The sequence below is a fragment of the Drosophila ananassae genome, assembly GCF_017639315.1.
Source record: "Drosophila ananassae strain 14024-0371.13 chromosome 4 unlocalized genomic scaffold, ASM1763931v2 tig00000054, whole genome shotgun sequence".
Lineage (NCBI taxonomy): Eukaryota > Metazoa > Arthropoda > Insecta > Diptera > Drosophilidae > Drosophila > Drosophila ananassae.
In genome coordinates this window covers 3093409-3112431 of record NW_025319037.1, presented here as the reverse complement: position 1 = coordinate 3112431, position 19023 = coordinate 3093409, and the positions used below count along the sequence as shown (strand labels likewise).

General features: G+C 40.2%; 2 protein-coding genes across 2 annotated transcripts in view; one reads left to right on the top strand and one right to left on the bottom strand.

Annotated features, from left to right (window-relative positions):
- The window catches only part of LOC6502768 (transcription factor SOX-6), a 437528-nt gene that overhangs the window by 83759 nt on the left and 334746 nt on the right, over positions 1-19023 (top strand). The window lies entirely within an intron of this gene.
- On the bottom strand, positions 16325-17749 carry LOC123257727 (craniofacial development protein 2-like). Its single transcript, XM_044717653.1, has 2 exons — positions 17055-17749; positions 16325-16961 (listed from the first exon to the last, which is right to left on the bottom strand). Exons 1-2 carry the CDS (start codon positions 17747-17749, stop codon positions 16325-16327), a joined length of 1332 nt encoding a protein of 443 aa, XP_044573588.1.

The following is a 19023-nucleotide window of genomic DNA, read 5'->3' as shown; positions in this document are numbered from 1 at the left end:
TCTAATTATATAATTTTTTTCCATTTCTTCTAATTGTTAACTGATTTCATCTTCATATTTTAGGGAGATCCTATAGATTTTGGAGATTATCGGTTGATCTGTTACAGTCCTATTGTGTATGCCTATATTTGTGTTTGTTAATTGGTCTCTTTCTTTGTAGTGTGGTTTCTTAAAACTTTTTACGCTTGTAATTAGTTCTGTTTCTTCATTGTTTTAACACGATAAATTGAATTTTGCATTGTCAATACATAAGCCTCTTTACAAATAGCCATTTTAAAATTTTTTTAAATAATTTCGTTTATTTATATTTTTTTATGAGTGTTGGGGACGGGTGATTTTTTATTTTTGGCAAGGAATGGCAAGGAGCGCAAAGCGAATCAATGTTTTAAAAGTTTTGTATTGCTTTAAATTCACAGTAATGTTGTGTAGGTTCTTGATAATTTTGCTTCTAAGTGGCTGGGGTATGAAAGACCGTACACTAAAAGTAGATACATCGAAAATTTTTGAATGTTGTGTTTGATAAATACTAACTGTTTTTAACTGAAGCAAGCTGGTGGTGCAATGAAGTAGTTTATGGAGCTCTGAGCAGCGTAATTGTACATCGCTTATTTTATTAAAATTATGGATTAAGGATGGATTGTGATTTTCTAATAAATCTATTTGGCAAAGTTGCCGCGAGGATATTTTTTGGCTATTATATGTAAAAAACCCTGTCTTCCAGCATATGTCGAAAACTTGTTGTTCCGAGGTAAATTGCTAGGAGTTCCAGGTCGTATGTGCTTATTTTTCGTTGCGCTTCTGAGAGCTTAATGCTGAATCCCATTGGTTGGTTTTCCGTGTTGATGACGAACCGATGTAGAACCGATCACACTGCTATGTTGCTCGCGTCTGTACGCAGTTTGTTCTAAAGAGTTATTGCAATTGTTGAAATTTTCGATCGTTTCTGTTGTCTAGTGGAATGGGTTGGAATCTTTTTATACCCTTGCAGAGGGTATTATAATTTTGGTCAAAAGTGTGCAACGCAGTGAAGGAGACATCTCCGACCCTATAAAGTATATATATTCTTGATCAGGATCACCTCCTGAGTCGATATTAGCATGTCCGTCTGTCTGTCTGTCCGTCTGTCCGTCTGTCTGTCTGTCCGTCTCTCCGTCTCTCCGTCTGTCTGTCGGTTTCTACGCAAACTAGTCTCTCAGTTTTAGAGCTATCGAGTTGAAACTTTGCACACAGCCTCGAGTTGAAACTTCTTTTCCTTGCAGGTAGTACATAAGTCGGAACGGCCGGGATCGGTCGACTATATCCTATAGCTGCCATATAACTGATTGATCGGAAATGCCATAACTTTGATGTTTTTTAAGTTAGAGGGTTGAGAACACACATGTTATATTTGACCAAAATATCTTATGTACAAAATTTCATTAGGATCGGCCGACTATATCCTATAGCTGTCATAGAACGATCGAAATTGGCATAACATTGGTGTTTTTTAAGTTAGAAAAATGGGACTTGGTACAGATTCTATTTTGGACAAAATAATCTGAATTGCCAAATTTCATAAGGATCGGCCGACTGTATAAGATCCGCTATATATCTAATAATATAAGATGCGTGTCGCCACCTAGCGGACTGCGACTCAACTGCAAGGGTATATAAACTTCGGCTCCGCCCGAAGTTAGCTTTCCTTTCTTGTTTCTTATTACCTTGTATTAGCTGTACCAGTGGAGCTTGATGTTGAATAGCATTAGGAAGGAGTCGTCTATAAAAGTTGATCATTGTGACGAATCTGCGTAATTCTTTGGCCGTCTTGCATGAGTGGAAATTTTTAATGGCTTTTACCTTGGCCTTTAGAGGCTTAAAACTCTGGTGGTTATTTTTATGTCCTAAGAATCCATGTGAAGTTGTTGTATATTAGCCGATGCGACTGCTATTTCGCCGACGTAACCAATGACGAATGCTAATCCTCAGTCCCGTTACACAGTCCAAATGTTAGCCAAATGTCATGTGAATTCAGATCAAATGGAGTTGTTATGGACGTTTTCGGGTTGTCTTTAGGTCCTTTTGGGATTTGATTGTATGCGGAGTTGAGATTGATCTTGGAGTAAATAGTTTTTTCATAGAACACGTGTGTGCAATCTTGTATTTAAGGTATCGGATACCTGTCCGGTTTGGTTTGCGCATTGAGGGCGCGGTAGTCGTCGCATGGTTTCCATTCACCAGTAGGTTTACATACCATTGGTATAAGGTGAAGCATACGGGCTTTTAAAAGTTCTACATACCCCCATGTCCATTAAAGATAGGAACTCGTTCTTTGTTGGTCGCAGTTTTGCTAGAGTTAGGCTTCGTGGTCGCGAAAGGTGGTGCTCCTTTGATGTCGATGACCTGGATGCCACAGCATGTCAGCGTGTTTTGGGCTTAACTAATTTAGTCTCCTTAATGTTGACGAGGCAGTTCATAGGTCTAATCCAATGACTGGAGTATTGGTGTCAGTAATACCAAGTTCCAAGTGTAAGGACGATACTGTTCTAGGTCCAGTCCAAAATCTCTGGAGTCAACCGAGCAAAAGTCCAAGACCTAAGAGGATCAAGGGAGGTAGGAAAGGGAACCCGCCAACCCTGAAACCCGGGAGTGTGGCAGATTTCTAGAAAAAAGGATTAACGACGGGTAGCGAGATCAAGCATTTCCCTCGGTTCCCAGGGATAGCACGGTCCAGTCAAAAGATCCTGATCCAGGCTAAGACGTACGCACAAAGATTACCTGGAATAAAGGAGCCGCAATGCCCAACCTCTAGTCGGCCACAAATCATGAGAAAATCCTGAGATCCAGAGTATATCGATTCATTTGAAAACCTAAAAGCACTCATAAGCTCACACCCTATACTAAAGTGCACAGAATTCGACAAGCCATTTAAAGTAACAATAGTCGCTATCGATTTTTCGATTGGGGCTGTTTTATTACCACAGGGACAACCAGTAGCTTTCGTTTCAAGAACACTAAATAAGCACGAAAAGCAATATAGCACAACCGATCAAGAATTTTCGCCCAATGTTTATGCAGTTGTTATTGCCGCCGGAAAGTTTGGCCGGCAATTCATTGAATTCATTTACCTTTTCTTTTATCATTATGTCTCTATTCGCTCTATTCCACCTGCATCTGCCGTCATGCGCTATCGTTGCCTCGCTCTCTCGCGGTATCTCTCGGTCGTTCCGCACCATCAAGCGTCGAGCCACGCTTCCGCGTCTCTTACTTCATAATTCGGTCTTCAACCCTACACTGTGACCTGTGTAGGGTATGTAATTTGTATATATAAACCAAATCAATTTAGCAAAATAAATTGTGTTCATATAATACACAGAAAAAGAAAGTCATTAAAACTCGGTTGCAAAACTGGCAAAGGTTATATATTGACGGCAGCTTTCTATACTGATGGGTGAGTCTTGTATGTCCTAGACGGAATCAAATGTCTCGTCTTGATAAGCTGGAGTTATAATATAATATTTTAATATATTATATAATATAAGATTATTTCTGATGTAAAGACTGAGGAGTAGGTCGGAATTTTAAGGAAAGTGTGGGATCCGTCAGTGTAAATTAATTGTACAGTTGTTCATTATACCCTTGCAGAGGGTATTATAATTTTGGTCAAAAGTGTGCAACGCAGTGAAGGAGACATCTCCGACCCTATAAAGTCTTGATCAGTATCACCCCCTGAGTCGATATGAGCATGTCCGTCTGTCTGTCTGTCCGTCTGTCTGTCTGTCTGTTTCTACGCTAACGAATCTCTCAGTTTTAAAGCTATCGAGCCAAAACTTTGGTGTTTTTCGAGGGTTGGGACTTTTCACACATGTTATATTTGACCAAAATATTTTGTGTAAAAAATTTCATAAGGATCGGCCGACTATATCTTATAGCTGCCATATAACTGAACGATCGGAATTGGCATAACTTTGCTGTTTTTTAAGTGATTTCATTTTGGGCAAAATATTTTGATTTGCCGAATTTCATAGTGATCTGCCAACTATATCCAATAGCCGCCATATAACTGAAGGATCGGAAATGGCAGAACTGCAAGTGTATATAAACTTCGGCTCCGCCCGAAGTTAGCTTTCCTGTCTTGTTTTTGTTTTAATGACTAAAAATTCTTTTAAGAATATTGATAAATTTGTTTGGTGCTTGTTGTATTTTTAAAACCAGCGGCTTTGATTTTGGTGCAATGATACATTTCGGTATAGCTGAGTTTCTGTATTTGCTAATTTTGTTTTTCGTGATTTTATGAATGATTGGTTGAACCGAAGTCAGCTCATGATTGGTCTCAGCGGAGCTTATTGAGTCACAGCTTTTGATAGTTTAGCTTGAAAGTGTCGAATTTTTAAGAAGGGTAACACTGGATTTAACGTAAATATTATAAGTAGGTATTGAACAGTATTCCTAACGCAGTCTGAAGTATGGTGTTTATCGGTTTTATTACTGTTTTTGGTGATAGTTTATATAATGGCAGACGGAAATCTATTTTAAGGATAAGCTATCTAGGGATAAGCTTTTCTCGATTTACACTAGAGTTGTTGGCTGACAATTGTACTTTTCGTTTGCTGGAATTTAATTATATTTGACGATTTTGTCAGGGACTTTTTCATGATTTTTCTTGAGTGACTTTTTTCAAATCCTTAATGTAGGACTTCCAACTAAATTAGGAGTCGAAGGAAATTCCTAATATTTTTAATACCTGTAAAAATTCCATTGTATACTGCGCAAGAGCAGCTTTGTTATCTGCAAATATGCATATGTTTGCGTTTCGAGATTGATAATGATGCTCCTGATGTATCACACCAGCTGTCAATGTGCTCAAAGAGACGGTTTGGATAAATTTTGAAGTTCTTATATTACGATAATATTGTAGTCGTCAATATACGCAATGAAATTCAAATTTTTGTGCTTGCCAATGATGTCTGATGAATTTAATGCTATCAGGAATAATAGTTTGCAGGACTTTCAAATTTTTCACAATTTACTTTTTTGGTTATTAATTTTCTTGTGATTGCTCTTGAGCTGCTCGCATGCAGACGTGTTTTTTATTGTGCTCCGGGAAAAAATATTCAATAAAATCATAAAAGTGCAGTGACTGGTCTAAGAAATCTACAATAACGCGAAAAGACGCTTTTTGCGATGAAATCGCTAATGTTTATATTGATTAATTAATTAATTAATTAATATAAAACACAACTCTCAAAACTCAAACTAAATCAACCTCGACTGCAATGAGCTCAAACGACGTTCGCACACAACGTCAACGTGAGCAAGACGAGAGACGGCTCTCAGTACAAAGAAACAACGCGTACTTCTCTTTTAAAGCAACCGAAAACCATGCAAGCTCTGATCAAGCGCGGTCAATTACCCCCAACTTGACCGAATTCTTAAACGTAGAGAGCGAGAGAGCGCGTTCCTGCTCCCCCTCGATACCATCGATGTCTCTGCAGCCAAAGAGTGCAGTAACTAGCACCTCAATTTCTTTGACAACGTCAACAGTAACAACAACAACAACCGCAACTGTATCGACAGCGCGTTTAACGACTTCATCAGCTAGCAGCGCAAATAGTAATACGTCCGCGCTGCCCGAAAACCAAAAAAAAAACAATGACTATATTAAGCCGGCTGTGCAGACTGGCATGGATCGCTACATCCAAATCAAAAGGAAGCTGAGCCCCCTGAATTCCAAACGCAAAATAACCCGTGGCAATGCTAGCCTAGCAGCAAAAGAAACGCCCATTAACTCAAACCGATTCAAAATCTTGGCAGACGCCGATGAGGTTGAGGCGGTCGAATCCACTAAAGTTGAGAAAAGGAAGCCAAAACCTCCGCCTATCTATATACGCGAAAAAAGCTCCAATGTTCTTGTCAACAAAATTATTGAGCTTATTGGTAAGGATAACTTCCACATAATACCCCTTGTAAAGGGCATCATTCAAGAAACAAAAGTTCAAATGAAGTCTGAAGATAACTACAGAGTATTATCAAAATATCTTACCGAGAATAAAAAGAACTTTTACACGTATCAGCTAAAAAGCAGCAAGGGCCTGCAAGTCGCACTTAAGTGCATAGAGCCCGAAGTAACGCCTGCAGAGATAAAAAAGGGGCTACAGGAGAAGGGTTTTATCGCCAAGACAGTCTTTAATATCCTTAACAGAGATAGAAAGCCGCAGCTACTCTTTAAGGCTGAGCTCGAACCAGAAACCAAGCTCCTGAAGAAATACGAAGTGCACCCAATATACAATCTTCAGTACTTGCTGCACCGCAGAATTACAGTTGAGGAACCGCACAAACGCAATGGCCCGGTACAATGTGCGAACTGCCAGGAATATGGCCATACAAGGTCATACTGTAAACTGCGCCCGGTGGTGTAGTTTGCGGAGAGCGTCATGACTCCGCACACTACCCAGCGAGCAAAGATGACAGCAACTCGAAAAAGTGCGGAAACTGCGGTGGCAATCACACTGCTAATTATAGAGGATGCCCAGTCTATAAGGAGCTGAAAAGTCGCATCCACCAGAAAGGAAAGAAATAGCAAAATGGACAGTTCACGGCGTCCAGATCAAACCCTGAAGTCTTCTTCTCGACTGAAGCCAGATCCTCACTAGGACCCATTAACTCTGACAAAAATGTGACATACGCAAGCGCCTTAAAATCAGGACTGGCGACACCTGCCTCAAGAAGCTCATCTCTGCAATCAGCATACCAAGAACCGAACACGGCTCAGCAACATCAACCAACAGAGCAGCCAAAAAGCAACTTTGAAGCTATGATATGCAGCCTACAACAAAGCCTGACGGAATTTATGTCGTTTATGCGCACAACTATGCAAGATTTAATGCGAAACCAAAATCTATTGATTCAAATGCTGGTTTCACAACAATCCAAATAATGGCTTCCTTACGGTTATCTACGTGGAACGCTAACGGCGTTTCGCAACATAAACTTGAGTTAGCTCAATTCTTACTCGACAATCATATCGATGTAATGCGGCTTTCGGAAACACACCTTACAAACAAATACAATTTTCAACTACGAGGATATTCATTCTATGGAACAAATCATCCAGATGGTAAAGCACATGGTGGGACTGGAATTCTAATCAGAAGCCGCATAAAGCACCATTATCAAAACAAATTTGCTAAAAACTACCTACAGGCCATATCTATAAATATATAACGAAACACTGGCAACCAACTTACACTAGCCGCCGTATACTGCCCCCCTCGCTTCAATATAGCTGAAGATGAGTTTATGCAGTTTTTCAACACACTTGGAGACCACTTCATAGCAGCAGGAAACTACAATGCCAAGCACACACACTGGGGATCCCGTCTCGTGACTCCAAAAGAGAAGCAGCTCTATAACGCAATTATCAAAGCCAAGAACAAGCTCGACTATGTTTCTTCTGGCACACCAACATACTGGCCGGCAGACCCAAGGAAACTACCAGATTTAATAGACTTTGCGATTACCAAAAACATCCCTAAAAATTTGATAAGCACCAATTGCCTATCGGATCTCTTATCTGATCACTCGCCTGTCCTGTTTAATCTACTGCGACATCCAGGAACATTGGAACAACCATTAAAATTGACCTCACAGAAAACCAATTGGGTTAAGTACAGAAAATATATCAGCTCACACATTGAGCTAAGGCCTCATCTCCACGATGAAGCAAACGTAGACAGCTTTATTAATTCACTTGAGTCTGTACTCGTCTCTGCAGCTTGAGCCTCAACATCGCAAAACTATAAATACACAAAGCAATAAAAAGACAAATCTACAAATCGAACAGCTCGTCCTCGAAAAGCGGCGTTTACGTCGCGAGTGGCAATTCCACAGATCGCCATCTGCTAAGCAAAGCTTCAGACATGCCTCACGTCAACTTACTAAAGCCCTACAGCAAGAAGAAGCTTACGTCCACCGCCGCCATATGAGCCTCAGCTTCAACATGAACCAATCGAGTTTTGCCCAAACGAAATCGCTAATATCATCAAAAACCAACTAAATCCGAAAAAATCACCAGGCTGCGACCTCATAACTCCCAAAATAATCATTGAGCTTCCATATTGCGCCGTCTGTACTATCACCCAGCTCTTCAATGCCATCGCAAAACTTGGCCACTTTCCAGCGAGATGGAAAAAATCTATTATAATAATGATAGCAAAGCCGGGAAAAGACCACACAATTCCCACGTCGTATAGACCTATAAGCCTACTTTCATGCTTATCTAAACTCTTTGAGAAATGCATTCTGACTCGAATAAACACATACCTAAGGATCCAGGAAGGAATCCCGTCACATCAGCTTGGGTTTCGTGAAAAGCACGGAACAATTGAGCAGGTGAACCGGATAACAGCAGAAATTCGGAATGCATTCGAAAAACGCGAGTACTGTACCGCAATATTTCAAGATGTCTCTCAAGCATTTGATAGAGTCTGGCTAGAAGGTCTAATGTACAAGATCAAGACAATGCTCCCTTGTAATACCCACAAGCTTTTAGAGTCTTACCTTTACGACAGAAAATTTGCTGTGAGGTGCAACACTGATATATCTGACGAATTCACTGTTGGAGCTGGAGTTCCTCAAGGAAGTGTACTCGGACCAACATTATATGTTCTCTACACAGCAGACATCCCGACAAGCACACGACTAACAACATCTACGTTTGCTGATGATACAGCTATTCTTAGCCGCTCAAAATGCCCGATGCAAGCAACTGCGCAGCTAGCTCTTCATCTGGTGGATGTTGAAAAATGGCTATCAGACTGGCGAATTAAAGTAAACGAACAAAAATGCAAGCACGTTACGTTCACCTTGAATAGGCAAAACTGCCCGTCCCTTACGCTAAACAACACCCTACTCCCGCAAGCAAACGAGGTAACATATCTAGGAGTACACCTCGATAGAAGACTTACATGGCGTCGGCACATAGAAGCTAAAAGAACCCACTTAAAGCTTAAAGTCAGCAGTCTTCATTGGCTTATCAACGCTCGGTCTCCCCTTTGCCTTGAATATAAAGTCCTGCTGTATAACTCGGTACTTAAGCCTATATGGATGTACGGCTCCCAGTTATGGGGGAATGCCAGCAATAGCAATATTGACATAGTCCAGCGAGCTCAGTCGAAGATCTTGAGAACAATCACCGGGGCACCGTGGTACGTTCGCAACGAAAACATACATCGCGACTTAAACATTCTTCCAGTCAAAGATGTGATCGCAGAACAGAAGGAAAAGTACTTTAGCAAGCTATTATCGCACCCTAACCACCTGGCGAGAGGTCTAACAAGGTTGAGCAACCAATCACGACTTCGTCGCAATGACCTACCCACCCAGCGACCGTCTTGAGGAACGTGCAACCAGAATGTAGTCTTAGTCTACTGTTAGTTAAATGTTAATGTTAAGATTCGAAAACTTATTGTTAGTCTCAAAATCAAGAGAAGATCCAATAAATAAAAGCAAAGTTTAATAAAAAAAAAAAAAATTTTCTTGTGTATATAACTCCCTGGGGTGAGTCTGTAGCTTTAAACATAGTTATATTAATGAATAACGAAAAACACTGAAGTCAAGTATAAGTTAGCATAGGACGGAGCGGAAGCAAAAGAAAAGCTCAGTTGGGCTCTCCCACGAATTCGCCTCGCTTCGCCGCAATAGGATATAGTCGGCGATCCTTATGAAATTTGGCAAATCAGATTACTTTGTCCAAAATAGAATCTGTACCAAGTCCCATCTTTCTAACTTAAAAAACAGCAAAGTTATGCCGATTCCGATCGTTCTACGACAACTATAGGATATAGTCGGCCGATCCTTATGAAATTTTGTACGTGAGATATAACATGTCAACATGTCAACATATAACATGTGTGGAAAGTCCCAACCCTCTAACTTAAAAAACACCAAAGTTATGGCATTTCCGATCAATCAGTTTTATGGCGGCTATAGGATATAGTCGACCGATCCCGGCCGTTCCGACTTAGGTACTACCTGCAAGAAAAAGAAGAATGTGTGCAAAGTTTCAACTCGATAGCTTTAAAACTGAGAGACTAGTTTGCGTAGAAACCGACAGACAGACGAACATGCTTATATCGACTCAGGAGGTGATCTTGATCAAGAATATACAGGGTGCTCCATCTTTTATGTTGGTATGTAAACATGGAATAACTTTGAGAAAAAACAACCGATTTCTATAAGTAATGTATTTTTATTTAGTTTTTTTGGGCTAGTTTTTGAAAACAATATCAATTAAGTGGCCACCTTTATTAGCAATTACGAAATGACTCCTTTTTTCTGCGTTTTTCATTACCTTGTCATTATCGGTGGATGTTGGCTCATTATGTCTGCCCGCAAATTCGTGAGAAAGGTCTAGATGGTTACTGGTTTCAACAAGACGGTGCACCATGCCAGACTGCAAGCGCCACAATTGCATTTCTGCAACGAAAATTCCCGGGACGTCAGGTGTCAAAAAGAGGCGACATTGATTGGCCACCCAGATCAACTGATTTAACCCCCCCGGACTTCTTTTTGTGGGGTTATCTGAAAAGCAAGGTTTACGCCAACCACCCTCAAACTATTGACGAGCTCAAGGCAAACATTCGTGCTGAAATCGACGCTATAACACCCGAGATGCTAGGAAAGGTAATGGAAAACGCATTACTTATATAAATCGTATACATTATTTATAGAAATCAGTTGTTTTTTCCCAAAGTTATTCCATGTTTACATACCGACATTAAAGATGGAGCACCCTGTTTATACTTTATAGGGTCGGAGATGTCTCCTTCACTGCGTTTCACACTTTTGACCAAAATTATAATACCCTCTGTAAGGGTATAAAATAAACTAAGAACAACAAAATTACGTAGAAAATAACAAGCAAGAATTGATAAATAGAATAAAACGAATAAGTAAACGCATGAGGAATTTGCAGTGTTGCAGTGAAATTTGATATCTCAAAAACGCCAAACAAGCGCTTTGCAGATTTTTCTTACAGCAACTAGTGTTCGCTCTTTTTAAAATCGAAAGTATAAATTAAGTAAAAAGAAAATAATAATTGTTTCAAGTAAAAGCGAATCCATCTTTTAATCTTCTTAAACACTATACACATAATCAGTGGTTACTTCTTAAGCACTTTTAATCATCTTAAACACTATACACATAATCAGTGGTTACTCTTCCATTACTGATTATGTATAACCTAATAATTACACTCAATATTTTTCCCAAATAGTTAATAATAAACAAAGCCCTATATTCATAATTTCTTAATGGCTAATAATAACAATTTAAACAGACCACCAATTTTAGAAACGGTTTCACAGCCTCAAACATCTACAGGTAATAGACAGGTTCAGAGAACAGAAAACAGACAACAGGAGTTTTTAGCTAACAGAAATATGGAGGGAACTCAGTTAGAAGAACATATTGAGAGAATCAACGAAAAGCTATCAGCATTATTAAATCAATTAAATTTCAGTAATACACCAACCGATTTTGCTGAATCAACTCCCTGCACTATAGATTCATCTTATGCAGAAAATAATGGCAACTTAGATCGGATACCAGATATAGTGAAGTGCAAGAAGGAATTTTTGGGAGAGCCCACAAAAAAACACGGGGAAAAAAACGAGTGCTGGAAGCCTACTCGAGCAAAAAAGGCACCCCCAAATATTTTTCAATTTTGCAGACCATATTTTTCATTTTCAGACCAGTTTTAAAGCTATCAAGTTTGGGCAAAATATCTTATCTACAAAAGGATCGGACGACTATATCCTATAGCTGTCATAGAACGATTGGTGTTTTTTAAGGTAGAAAGATGGGACTTAGTGCAGATCCATTCTAGGCAAAGTAATCTGATTTGCCAAATTTCATAAGGATCAGTTGACTATATCTTGTAGCTGCCATGTAACTGTACCATGGGAAACGGCACAACCTTAGTATTTTTAAAGATGCTTGGGGCTGGTTCCAATATTTTCATTAGAAAATTAACTCGATGGTGGAATTTTCATAGGGATCGGCCAACTATATACGATCCGATATTAATATAATAATATATAATAATATAAGCTGGGTGTATCAACTTCGGCTCCGCCCGAAGTTAGCTTTCCTCTCTTGTTAATACTTGAGCCCGTTAGCATAAATTTCTTTTCCTTGTTGTCGCATTCTATAATGGGCATGCCAATATCTTCTGATGATTGTTGGTAGTGGTAGATTGATGCTGTTTTCGATAGCGTATTCTGTGTCAATCGATACGGTTGTTCCATGTTATGTTGCTTTGATCTGGAATCCAATGCGTATATACCCCTATTGTTTATTCCTTATGGTGTAAAGAACTTTTTTTCTTGTTTATGCTTGTAACAATTGCAGCGGCTAGCTCACAGAAGTTGTGGATCGTTGCACCGAATTTATACATATATACGACGTGATTGCCAACGAAATAACACCAATGGCTTCTTTTATAAAAATGCCTCCTTTATTCTAGGTTTGGCTTGTTTACAAAATTTTGTGTTGCAAATGTGGGCAAAACCGGTCACCATTCCGGGCTAGTGCCAAAATACACCTGACATCCCCAATAATGAGTGTCTAACTACATTCAAGTTCGACGACGATTTTGCCATCCTTAGCTGTTTTAAAAGTCCGATTTGATTAATTACATCACTTAGTGTTATTTGAGAGGTGCCTATCTAACTGACGTATTAAAATTAAAAAGTGCACTCTGAACAAACAATCATGCCATCCGATAGCCTTGAACAACGCTCAGATCCTGCAAGTTAGCGAAATAACTTATTTAGCACTTCTTTATCAAGTTAGCTGTCCAAACTCCAACTTTAATGTATAAAGTACGCAGTCTCCACTGGATCATGAGTTCACGATCACCCCTGCGGTTAGACTATAAGGTCCTTCTCTGTATCACCATCCTTAAGCTAATATGGGCATACGACTCTCTGCTGTGGGGAAAATCAAGTAGAAGCCACGTGGACAAAAATTGGGCGCAATCAAAAATTCTTCGAACTATCATTGGGGACCATGGTATTTTCGAATCGATAATATCCATAATCCTGGCAGTATTAGATGGGATATCAAGGTTTAATGCGACCTGCCGAAGCAAACTCATTATACATCCGATCAATTTTCCTCGGAACCGAGCCATCGTTTCAGCTACAACGGAACCTCCTCCTAGCCCAGTAATACATTTATTTGAAGCAACGGAAAAATATAACTGTCAATAGTAAAGTTATTGATTAAAGATTCTAAATTGTTAGTCGCCAATGAAATAAATAGCATCAATAGCAACATCATAAAATCATATTTAAACTATTTTTCTTCTTCCGTGATATGTAATCCTTTTTCAACAAAAAACCGATTGAGCAAAAAAGCTCTACTTCAAGATTTTATTTTTGAGAGCAAAAGGAAGCGTATTTCAACACAAGCTTGATCTGTGTAGGTATCATGGAAGTCTATGTACCAAATCTGATAGCTCTATCTCATAAAGTATCTGAGACGAGTATAACGAGATGATTCCTTCTGTCTGCTTTATACATTGAAAAGAATACAATATACCTTTATATCTAAGAGTCAAGTATATCACAAAACCATGTATGAAATATTTGTAACACCCTCAAAATCTTGATCTATGGTAAAAAAACCGTTTTACGGGACTTTTTTGCGCTTAAAAATTCCTGAACGCGTTTTTTTAAATCGATTTCAAAATCGGTGTTTCTCAATAGTTAAATGATGTATCTTTTGAAAAAAAAATATATCTTCGATTCTATTAAACAAAAAGGACAACATTTTTACATCTGAAACTGAAATTTTCGTCTTTTATTCGTGTTGTCGGATTTTGACACATATCAATGTTGTCTCATTAATTCTGAATAAAACGAGACAAATTTCATCAAAAAACAAGAAAGGAAAGCTAACTTCGGGCGGAGCCGAAGTTTATATACCCTTGCAGTTGAGTCGCAGTCCGCTAGGTGGCGCCACGCATCTTATATAATTAGATATATAGCGGATCGTATATAGTTGGCCGATCCTTATGAAATTTGGCAAATCGAATTTGCCAAAAGAGGAATCCATTGAAACTCCCATCCTTCTAACTTGAAAAACAACGAAGTTATGGCATTTCCGATCAATCAGTTATATTGCAGCTATAGAATATAGTCGACCGATCCCGGCCGTTCCGACTTATATACTGCCTGCAAAGGAAAGAAGGGTGTGTGCAAAGTTTCAACTCGATAGCCCTAAAACTGAGAGACTAGTTTGCGTAGAAACAGACAGACGGACAGACGGACATGCTTATATCGACTCAGGAGGTGATCCTGAACAAGGATATATATACTTTATAGGGTCGGAGATGTCTCCTTCACTGCGTTGCACACTTTTGACCAAAATTATAATACCCTCTGCAAGGGTATAATTATGAAAATTGGTGAAGCTATAACGCTATTCCCAAAAAAAGTCAATTCGACCGTGCGAGAGCTTCGGAGTAACAGTGTGTATAAGAAAGGAATAAGCTCAATGGAAGGGCGATAACCAATGACTACCAGTTAAAGCGACCTACTATGTCGCTTTAAAAGGTCAGTCCGAATAAAATAAAAGTTTACGTGAAGAATTGTGTCTTGAAAAAAAAACAAAATGTGTGATAAGCGCAACTACTTTTGTTACGCTTGCGGTTTATTTGTTGATAAGCAACATAGGTTCGAGTTAAGAACAAATAAAGCTGTAGTTAAAATTTTCAACCTCTTTTTCAATTGCTCATACGTGAAAAGTGCTTTTTTTTTTTTTTTTTTTTTTTTTTTTTTCCTTATTTACTCCTCCTGGGAGCTTAGGGCTTCTACAAGGGCTTTCCACCGGACTCTATTTGGTGCTGTTTGCTTTGCTGTGTCCCATGTAATTCTTCCTAAGGACAGTTCGCGGAGTGCTGTACGGCGCCAGGTCATCTTGGGGCGTCCCACTCTTCTACTTCCCTGTGGGTTCCATTCTAGCGCCATCCTGACGATACTTCCTGGTTCCTTTCTGAGTGCGTGGCCAATCCACTTCCATTTTCTTTTCTTTAACTGTTGGTGGATTGGGACCTCACCTGTGCAGTGCCACAAGTCTTCATTGGATATTCTGGTAGGCCAGAATATACCACATATTATTCTTAGGCACTTATTGATGAATGATTGTATTTTCATCAGCATTCTTTGTGTGGTCAGCCACGTCTCCGATCCGTACAGTAGTATGGATTTAACACACGAATTGAAGATGCGTAGCTTTTTTTTTCTATTTATTTGCTGGTTTCTCCATACTCGGTGTAGTCTTCCAAATGCAGATCTTGCTTTGCTCAGTCGACTGTCTACATCTCTTTCCACTCCACCATTGGCTGCTATGACACATCCCAGGTAGTTAAAACTGTCGACGAAATCGATAGTTTTTCCTCCAATGGTTATGTTGCTTTGGCTGGAATTATTGATGCGCATCGCCTTTGTTTTTGATGCGTTGATTGTTAGTCCGACTGAGTTGGCTCGGGTCTCGAGGTCATTTGCTTTAGCTTGGATATCTTCGAATTTATGAGCGAGAAGGCAGATGTCATCCGCGTAGTCCAGATCTTCAAGCTGTCGGGTGAAGCTCCATGTGATTCCGCGCCTGGGTCTGCATACTTCTCTCATAGTTTCGTCAATTACCAAATTGAACAGAAGTGGTGATAGGGGGCATCCTTGCTTTACTCCAGTGTTTGTCTGAAAGGGTGCACTTATTTTTCCGTTGTGCAGTACGGCCAGATCCGCATCATCGTACATAGCTTTTATTATATTTAGTGTGTTTGCCTGATCTACGCAACTCCTATGTGGTCTGAATCCTCCTTGCTCATCTCGCAGTGTTGTAGCTTTTATTATGCTGATGATCTTCACTGGCACTCCCTTCCTTGCAAGTGCTCGCCATATCGCTGCTCTGTCTATTGAATCGAATGCCTTTTGGAAGTCGATGAACAGGAGATACAAGGGTGATCGCCATTCCACAGCTTGTTCGGTAATTGCGCGTAGTGTGTTTGCCTGATCTACGCAACTCCTGTGTGGTCTGAATCCTCCTTGCTCATCTCGCAGTGTTGTCTCGATTTTTTCCTGAAGACGTTCGTTTAATAGGGTGGCAAGTATTTTGTAGCTTGTGTTCAACAGGGTAATTCCTCGCCAATTGTTGCAGTCGCTGAGGTCTCCTTTCTTCGGTAGCTTGACGATGATTCCTTTTTTCCAGGATGCTGGGATTCGCTCACTTTCCCATATGTTGGTGAAATGTGGATGCAATGTTTCGGCCATTAGTTGCGAGTCTATCTGGAGAAGCTCGGCCGATATGCCGTCATCTCCAGCCGCCTTGTTGTTTTAAGTTTCCTGATTGCTTCCTTGATTTCTCTAACTGATGGTGCGGTGGGTGATATCCTGATGTTATTGCTTGACATGCCACTTAAGGAGTCTTCTTGTATGCTGCTTGGTTGTTCTGTGCAGCTGATCTCCATGAAGTGTTGTCGCCATCTTTGGATTTGTGCCTCCTCTTCTGTAAGGAGTTTTCCGGTTGAATCTCGCACTGGATGGGTTTGCCTTTGACATTTTCCGGATAGTTGTCCAATTATCTGGTACAGTGCACGCATATTGTTTGCGTTTGCTGCGCTTTCTGCGTTTTCAGCAAGCCTGTCCAGTAATTTCCTCTTATCATTTCTAGCAGATTTTTTCACCAACTTGCATAGCTCGTTGTATTCACCTCGAACTCTGCAGTCGTGATCCGCTCTAGATTTGAGGCTGTTCCGTCTGTTGATAAGGTCCCATGTGTGTGTCGATATCCACTCCACTTGTCTGCGTTGTCGGGTGCCAAGCACCTCCTCCGCTGTGCTTCTCAGTATTCTGCATGTCAACTCCCATGAGTGCTCCTCCTGCTGCGGCCCTAGTTGCTCACGTAGCGTTGTTGCCATTCTGGTAGATAGAGTGGAGTCGCCAAGTCGATGTAGGTTAAGAGGAGGCGGTCTTCTTGTGTTCCTGGTGCCAGTGTTGTGGTTTCGTACTTACTCAGATGTGGTCAATTTCTTACTTATGCAGATGTGGTCAATTTGGTTGCGTGTATGCCCATTTGGAGATGTCCATGTGTATTTATGGACTTCCTTGTGTGGAAATACAGTGCCACCAATGACCAGTTGGAATGTTTGGCACAAGTCGATAAGTCTATCACCGTTGTTGCTGCGTGAGCCAACACCATGTTTTCCCATTATTGTTTCTAGTCCATTGTTGTTGGGGCCAATTTTTGCGTTAAAGTCTCCCATGAGTATTTTGACGTCTCCTCTTCCAATCCTGGTGAGTGAAGATGTGAGGGCGTTGTAGAAGTCATCTTTGATGTCATCGCTGGCGTCTTCTGTTGGGGCATAGCACTGTACGATGGTGATGTGCCTAGCATTGCATCGGAATCTGGCACTGATGATTCTGTCGGATATTGGGCTCCAGGAGATTAGTGTCTGCTTGAACTGTTTGGACACGTAAATTCCTACTCCATTCCTGCCACCATCATTGCTCCCGCTGTGCATCACTAGGTTGCCAGTTGATGTTGTTGTTGTCCCATTCCCTCTCCATCTCATTTCACTGATGCCTGCAATTGCGATCTGCATTTTCTCCATTTCTCCTTCAAACTGCGCCAGTCTGGTTGGTTCCATTAAAGTCCTCACGTTCCATTGTCCAATTCGTGTCCGTTTCATAATGCGAATGGTCGTCATCGGGTTGGGGGGGTGGTTATTTTCTTCATTCCTTGTATTTGTTTCTGTAATCATTTATTTTCAGTCGATCCGGTGATTAGCCGGGTGCGACCTATCCCAGAGATGGGGCTGCCATCTGACGACGTCCGGGAATGCCGTCTTTCCAACATGGTATGTGTAATGGGACCAGAAAAATTCCATTAAACATATTATGCCGAAAGATAAGCAGGTCATGAAAAGCTTCCATGAGTGGGGCTCGAACCCACGACCCCACGCTTAGCGAGCAGTTACACTACCCACTAGGCTACAATGTTGGACGACGAAAATCCAACAAAATTTCCTGAACCGTACGATAAATCTTCCAATGAGGTAAATGACGAACCGTACATTCCAACCCGAGCCATAGACACGGAACGTAATTTCGTGTCGAATCAGAATTTTTGTGATCTTGCGCGGGATATGAATCTGTCTATTCAAACTGAGATTCTGGAATCCAGATTGAAGCAATGGAATATAGTAGACAGTGACTTCAAAGTAACGTTTGCACGAGATAGAGACCTATCCGCGTTCGATCGAATTTTCAAAGCTTGTTGACAAAAAAGGAAAAACAAATATCCTTGTTGTGAATGGGACAGACGTGCCAAAAATCATTACAAGTGTAACAACTGGCCACCGAGAATGCTTCAAATAGGCAAAAAGAATGTTCTTAACATTCCATTACTGAAGACTGATGATATCATATTGCCGCCGTTGCACTGAAAATTCGTTAAACGACTCGATAAAAACAGCGAAGCTTTTTTACACCTGAGTCTTGTATTCCCCAAATTGAGCGACAGCAAAATTAAAGGAGGAATTTATAAAAATTTTCCAACACCTCATTCTTCAGAAATTATTATCCAAATTTATTTTTAGATTTCTATCATTAATTACAGGCGTTTTCGTTGGACCGCAGATTCGTAAGCTTATGACTGATAAAGACTTCGTAAAAAAATTAAACCCAGTAGAGCAAAGAGCATGGCAGAGTTTCATTTTTTTGTGCCAAAACTTTTTTGGAAACGAGAGAAGTTCAAATTACATTGTGGTGGTCCATGAATTTTTGAAAGTTTATGGAGAAATGGGATGTCACATGTCCATAAAAATTCATTTTTTGCATTCTCATTTGGAATTTTTCCCGGACAATCTTGGTCAATTCAGTGTCGAACAAGGTGAACGATTTCACCAAGAAATATCAACGATTAAAAAACGGTTCGCAGGAAAAAACCAAGTTAGTATGATAGCTAACTACTGCTAATCAC